This window comes from Poecilia reticulata, linkage group LG12 (genome assembly GCF_000633615.1).
Source record: "Poecilia reticulata strain Guanapo linkage group LG12, Guppy_female_1.0+MT, whole genome shotgun sequence".
In the NCBI taxonomy this organism is placed as follows: domain Eukaryota; kingdom Metazoa; phylum Chordata; class Actinopteri; order Cyprinodontiformes; family Poeciliidae; genus Poecilia; species Poecilia reticulata.
This window is the reverse complement of record NC_024342.1, coordinates 9,968,785-9,976,159: the sequence shown is the minus strand read 5'-3', so window position 1 is coordinate 9,976,159 and position 7,375 is coordinate 9,968,785. Positions and strand designations below refer to the sequence as shown.

At 40.0% G+C, this 7,375-nt stretch overlaps 1 protein-coding gene and 1 long non-coding RNA gene across 2 annotated transcripts; one reads left to right on the top strand and one right to left on the bottom strand.

Annotated features, from left to right (window-relative positions):
* The first annotated feature begins 69 nt into the window (after window positions 1–69).
* LOC108166746 (uncharacterized) lies at window positions 70–1,406 on the top strand. The gene is made up of 2 exons (XR_001777128.1): window positions 70–638; window positions 729–1,406. It is a non-coding gene; the product is annotated as an uncharacterized LOC108166746 (long non-coding RNA).
* A 66-nt stretch (window positions 1,407–1,472) lies between these two features.
* naa80 (N-alpha-acetyltransferase 80, NatH catalytic subunit) lies at window positions 1,473–3,302 on the bottom strand. Its single transcript, XM_017307719.1, has 3 exons — window positions 3,280–3,302; window positions 1,841–2,650; window positions 1,473–1,491 (listed from the first exon to the last, which is right to left on the bottom strand). The coding sequence occupies exons 1-3, from the start codon at window positions 3,300–3,302 to the stop codon at window positions 1,473–1,475; spliced, it is 852 nt and encodes a 283-aa protein (XP_017163208.1).
* Between the last annotated feature and the right edge of the window lie 4,073 nt (window positions 3,303–7,375).

Sequence of the window (7,375 nt, the reverse complement as noted above, 5' to 3'; positions counted from 1 at the left end):
TAAACCTAAAGCATTCAAACCTTACCAAGTCATGGCTTGTCTGACAGTTCAACAAGGGACATTTGTAACCACAGTCTTAGCAACTCAGGATCACATGATCTGAACAGCTAAAACACAGGCTAGTTTTGATTCTTAAATATGCTAATTTATTTGTTGGTGTTGAATTTTACTATAAAATATTTGCTGTTTATTATACTTTTGGATTGACTGGTTTAAAGGGGTTTAAATCTATTTAATTATTTCACAATGTATTTATCTTGTTAATTTCAGAACGTAATGGACGTGTTTCTGTTTCTTTTGGGGTTTTCACCTATGTGCCTGAAAGGCTAAATCACTATGGTGACCATCATACAAAAATAAAGATGAATCAGCTAAATTGAAGGCTCTTTGAATGAAATCCTGTTCAAAGTTTCACTGCAGAGACTATCCCTATCAAGTTGGGAATCGTACAGTAAAGCAAACCTGACAAAACTTGACAGTATCCATAACAACAGTCAGGTGCCGTTTACATGACAACAAGTTGTCTGGATCGAAAACCAGCTCTGTGCTTTGGTGAGAAGAAACTAGAGTTGAGATTTTTGGCAACCAAAAGAAACACAGAATGAATGTGTTGTAAAACACAACATAACTACTGTGAAGTAAGTTAAAGGATCCAAAGGTTCTGGAATCTTGTTAATGTCCATAACTTCTCAGAACTTTTTATTTATAAATCCGGTGCTCTCTTCCAGATCTTTGATTGTTTTCAGTCGGATAGCAACACAAAAACATGACATGATTAGATTAGCAGACACCAAATCAAGCTTCTTCCACCTCAACCTCCTGGACTAAACCCATAGAAAACCTGTGGAATGAGCTGAAGGGACGAGAGCTTCAGAGAGAAGCCAAGGACAAAGTGGACAAAGAATAGAGAAAGATCTACATCTTCCAATGTTTGGATCTGTTTTCTTCACAAAAAGGACACTGCATAAAATGTTGACAGCATTGGTATCATTAGAGACTACACGTTTATTTCTTTAAAAATGGTTTATTAAGTTTCCCAAAGGATTTTTTTGTTGTTGCTCAAATCAGTTTGAAATCATGACATAGTGATAAATGAATTTAAGTAAAAGGTCTTTAACATTATTCTTCCAGAAATGCTAATAGATGTGTTTCTATCCTCTTACTCCATCTTACAAGATTTTGTCTCTTTGTTGGTGTTTTGTCCGTCTTTGGTTCTTCTGCAACTGGTTCCGGACCTTGAAGGTTAGCTTGTTCAAGAAGTGCATCGATCTTTGATTGTTTGGTTTCCTAATGCCGTCTCTGAGGTTTAAGGCAGTTTTCCCTGAGTGTGTCTCAGTGTGTTATTTTAGAAATGTTTAGGAGTGTATACGTGCACTCCCAGACATGTCCAACTGTTCATCAAATGTCCTTGTGCATCCAAAAGATGGGAACTCCTCTGGCATCTCTGTAGGGGGTTTCCGTCAAAGTCTGAACTACAGGGTGTCCTGAAGACTGGGGCGGTGGAGGAGGTAGAGGAAGCACTGAGGAGGAAAGAGAAGGAGGAGGAGGAGGTAGTGGAGGTACGGAGGAAAGAGGAGGAGGTAGTGGAGGTACGGAGGGAAGAGGAGGAGGTGGTGGAGGTACGGAGGAAAGAGGAGGAGGTAGTGGAGGTATGGAGGAAAGAGGAGGAGGTGGTGAAGGTATGGAGGAAAAAGGAGGAGGTGGTGGAGGCATTGAGGGAAGAGGAGGAGGTGGTGGAGGTATGGAGGAAAAAGGAGGAGGTGGTGGAGGCATTGGGGGAAGAGGAGGAGGTGGTGGAGGNGGAGGTATGGAGGAAAAAGGAGGAGGTGGTGGAGGCATTGGGGGAAGAGGAGGAGGTGGTGGAGGTATGGAGGAAAAAGGAGGAGGTGGTGGAGGTACGGAAGAAAGAAGAGGAGGTGGTTGAGAGGAACTAAGAGGATTTTGTAAACTAGAAGGTGAAGGTGACCCATCAATACAACTACGTTCTAAGTCTTCCATTCTTGTTGTCGTTTGTTTCGCTGCGTTTGCTTCCGCGTTTGGAGCTCTGGAAAGTCTCATGAGCATCCCCACAGGGAGGAGCGCCATCACAGTACCCATGCTCTGCACCGGCGTGGACAGGACGTAGCCGAGATGGGCGTAGAAGTGCTGCTTGTCATGGGTGGTCAAGCACAGACGCTTGAAGCCTCTGCGTTTAGCGTACAGCTCCGTCTCCTCCATCAGAACCCGACCGTAGCCCTTCCCCCGCTCCTGTTTGGACACAACTACCGACTCTACAAACAGGCTGCTGCCATGACCCACGACCTGGGTGAGCCGGGCGTGGCCAAGGAGCCTCTCCTCTGTCCCTCTGGGGCCCTGAAGGAGAACAAGGCAGACGGGGAACTCCGAGCAGGACTTCTGGAGGGAGTGGACCCGGGCTGCCTGGCTCCTCTGCCACTCGGAGTTGACCAGGTCCGCGCAGGGTACCAGCAGGTCCGGACGCTGGTGGACCGGAACCACTCGGATCCTCCCTCCTTCCTCGGCATCGTCGTGTTTGCTGTTCTGAACGTCTCCATCCAGCAACGAGACTTTTTCGGCGTAATGTGAATTTGGGAGGTTCTGCGGCTCAACATCCCGCTGGTTTCCTCTCCCTGAGGACGTTAGAGTTTCAGACCTGTGACGATCAGGGTTCAAGTCAGTCTGAGCTCTGAAGCTGATTGTTAAAATGTTACACAAGGTTTGGATGTACAGTTTCTCAATTTTCCAATGAAGCAAAAATAACACAAGTCTGCCTTATGCAACAGGTAGTTAGAAACAAGAAGTCTAAAATGAAAAAGAGATATTTAATTCTATTCAGTTTTCTATTCTTTGGACAGCAGCTTTAGAAATGTAATCATTTAATCAGCTGGCAGCTTTTAAGACCTTTATCTGTTGGAGACAGGAGAAGAAAACTAATTTTTTTTTTTGTCTTTTTAATGTCTATGCTTCTTATTTAACTTTCATGCTCTGTTTCTCTCACAAACTTCAATAGCTGGAAGGAATTTAAATTCTTTTCAATTTAGTGATGCAGATTAAAATTTCAGTTCCTGACAGATGTATTATGCAAGTGTGTGTGTCATCTAGAGGCGCGGCTGTTACTTTCAGAGGTGGGAGAGCAACTAGCTGCACAACAACATTGATGTTTTTTTTAATTATTTGTGTAAAGTGGTTTGTAAATAAATCACTTCACCTGTGTTAATTTAAAGAATGCCATAGAGAACTGTGTGTTAATGTAAATTTTCTAAATTTTATGAAGGCCATTACCTTCCAAATTCCCCAATAACCATATATAATAAATATTCATGAATATTTTGAATGTTTATCCCATTAAACCCCAATATTAACAATACATTTATTGGTAAAAGAAAAAAAAAAAAAAAAAAAAAAGGAAAAAAAATCCTTGAAACATAAGCAAACTTGTAGATCTACATTTGGTCACAAAACCAGCATAACATTGAGCAATAACACTGTTTTGAGCTGGATGAAACATTTGAATATAGATTAGATAAAGTGGCAAATGAGCCCAAAAAAATTCACGGCAGCTTCGCTTAGCTGGAGATCGAGCAACATAAGCTAATGTGCAACATGCATAGAAGGTCAACGCTGGTACGTCACTTACTTAACCTGTGTGTCATGCATAGAATGCTTGTTACAGGGAATATATATAAAAAATTGTCTTTCAAACGAATAACAAAATTTAAATTTCAACATGTTCTAGATTTACAGATGCTAAAAGCATCATCGTATTCGCCTAATGTTTTGTTCTTATCCCTGGAGTGTGATCAGCTTTTTAAAAACATACAAAAAACAAAAAGCACATCTTCACCAGGTATTAGAGAAAAATGGAAAGTTTTAAAACAGCAGACAAGTAAGGAAATGCGCACCTATTTTATCTTGCCTTAATTTGCAAGATAATGTTTCAACGTCTTGCTAACTGATATTGCGAAATATACATATTTCGCAATATCAGTAAGATGTAAGATATATCTTGTAAGATAATGTCTTACAATATCAACTGCAAGATTACATAATGGCATATGCAATGCCTTTTTTTCCTCCATTATCATAACCTCTTTCACGACTTCTTGTTAAATACCTGCAGATGTGTCAACACTTCTACCTATCTATGCATCTGGCGTTCCTCTACGTGGAACTTTAAGAGAACATGGAAGTCCACTCACGGCAAAAACAGGCGTGGATCGTTATTTATTCCTGAACGCAGCTGAGATGTACAGACAGAACTGCATATGGAGAGGTTTGTTGTGTGGCTAAATATGTTTAATGCCATAAATATAACACACAGCTCAGTATAGTGTAATTACAGCAGGACCCTAAAGACAGACAGTAGCTGATTCGGCCATAAAAGCTGTAATTTTCTTCATATAATTTCAAGTCGCCTGCTGTAGCACAGTGTCATCTTTGGCTAAAACGAAATGGACATCATGGTGTGGGGAAAAAAAAGGAAAGTTGTTTAATGATCTATTTGATGGGTGGACTGACCTGCACCACTCTGAAAAGGTGCTTTTAAACCCAGGTAAAAGAAGAAATGGAAAAACCGTCAGATTTCAAGTCACGTCACATGTACGGGCATGATCTTTGCACAAAAGACATAAATGCAATCGCTTTTATTGAGCATAATTCATGAGAATGTATTCCAGTTTGTTACAGAGTTAACACCCTGCAGCTAATAGGGAAGTGGTAGCTATCTGACACGTCCCCACCAAGAAACATGTAAAGAACACTTAAAGCAGCTCAGTATACTGAATTCTTCCTTCTTCTTTCCACAGAAACACTGTATTAAGTGCTGTATAATTTGGCCAAAATTACATGTCAGCATAGCCAATTTATGAAAAAGTCACAGAGAGATCTTTTCCAACGATGGTCTACTTTTATCAAATTTACGTTAGTTACAGATCCAATCATTTCCCTGCGAACAACTACCAGCGAGTCTCTATGAATGAGAGCTCATTTTAACAGTAGAAAGATGCAACGGTTCCATACAGTTTAAATGTAACAATATTTAAAGGAAAAATTTGAACACAGAAAAAAAAAAAAGAACCAACAACTGAGTAATATTGACTCACCCTGAGAGAGCAGCTGAGGACTAATCGCTGCCTGTTCTACAAGTATTTAACTCGCCTCTGACCACACCGGACTACTTCACATTCTGCTTGTAAGAGGAAACTGGTTGCTGGCTAATTGCCACATACTGCCGAATAAAGAAGAAAAAGAAGCAGCAGCAGTAGATCTTCACTAAAGATAAGTGCTAATGTCCCTTCCGAGACCAGAGAGAGAAAAACTTTTAATACTTGTGCAGAACTTTAGGACTTCGTTTCTTTCTTCTTTAAGATGTCGTTATTTTCTCTCAATTTAATTCACAATATAAGTTGTAATTACTTGTAATTAATATTTATTGAAACTTATTCAAGATGACCTAAGTCCACCTTTAGGATTCTGAGCCTAAGTTGTCTGGATTGTGTATGCTGACATTTCTTTGTCACACAGGAGTAATACCTAAAAAATAATGTGTAGCCGAAGATTCCTGGTTGTTTGTCTCTTACAGTCAGAATGCACTCAACGAGAGTAATTTATTACATTTGGGAAAACATTTTAATATTGAACAGAGAATGAGCACTGCACCAAATAGTTGAGTATCAAAAATTGGGATAAACTTTCCTTGTTTCTCTCCACAGAAATCTTTAGTAAAAGGCAAAAGATTTATACGAGCTGAACAGAAACAAGACTGCATGACCTATTGAGGTTGTAGGTGCCCAATTTCTTCCTACATCATATCCACTTCTCTCACGGTGCTATTTGACTAAGAACCCAAAAATTCAAAGACTTTTGCCGGCTATGGCAGGCCGTTTTAACATAAATTCTGTTTCACTAATATCTTGAGTTGGTATTCTGTCTAGTAGGTCAAACTTTACAGATTAACATAGAATTTTGAAAGTTCAATAAAACCATGAAATCTTAAATTGTAATTATGGATGTGTGACGTCATTTGAAATATCCTGAAAGGAATTCTGACTCGTCAAAATGTAATGGAAGATATCTTGAGTTATTATTTATGCTAGTCAGAATGTAAATGTAGATGTCTTAAATTACAATTCCGGACAGTGAAACTATAGTTTGGCCTCATCAAAATGCATTTTTAAATATCTAGAATGCGGATTGTCAGCCTAAACCGATTTTATGTTAAGACGGCCTGTGATACACTCCCCTTCTTCAAGAGGACTGAAAAACTGACCTACACAACAAAGACACGACGTGACATTGCGAGTTTAAGCTACAGGTTAAGAATAAATCCTTTTTCAATACAATGAATTGTGGGAAAACAAGTGGGATGAAACTAATTTGTACATACTTTACTATCACGTAGAACTTAATAATTACTTGATATTATATTTTCCTATTTAACAGAGAAAAAAAGCACCCTACCACACGGCGGGGTATCAAAAATTTGAGATACAATCTTATTGCTTCTCTCCACGGAAATCTTTAGTAAAAGGCGAAAGATTTATACGATTTGAAGAGAAACATGAGTGACTAACAAATGTCGGTGCCCCATTTCTTTCGACATCATACCCACTTCGCTGACGGTGTTATTTGACTGCACAACAGCAGAACTCATTTTAGCCTCAAAAATTCAGACTGTGATGTTGAAAACGTCACCGACACGATGTAAACTCGGGGCATAACGAGTTAAAGACATGGTTTAAAAATAAAGGTACCGACATTCATCATGCAAAGTGCCGAAATTGGTTCTCATCGACGTAGACGAAAATTGCGTCCTCCGTAGAGAGGCACCCGGCCGAACTATTTCGACGGAGCTCTGTGCGAAGTGTTGTCTGATTGGATAGAAGTTTGTTGCAGCGCTTCGTGCGAACATTGCTGTTTGAGCGACACTAAGTAACTTAACTAAAATACGACGGGTTTATTTAATTCCTGGATGTAAATTGTAACATCGTCGTACCCGGAGAAGGTTGTCTGATTAAAAGTGTGGCGCTAGCTCAGTGACCGCTCCGTAAAAGCAAAACAGAGGGGGCCTGAAAGAAGGGGGGAACCCCGCGGATAGCGGCGTGACGTATACCCACAGGTGGTCTACGTCGTTGTACGAAAGGTGAGTGTGAATGGACACGCTGAAAGCACATCAACTGGATGTGTTGTGTTGAGTCCTGAAATCCATGAGAACACAATGCTTCGCTTAAATACAAAGAATCCTTCCTTTATCTTGTTATGGTCTGGCTCTTAAACCATAACAAATGAAAGGGAAGCAATGCATGGAATAACTTAAAAAGGAATTTATTTAACAAAAGTCATAACTGGTTGGGAAAGAAAGGGACAAAGGGAGAGAGTG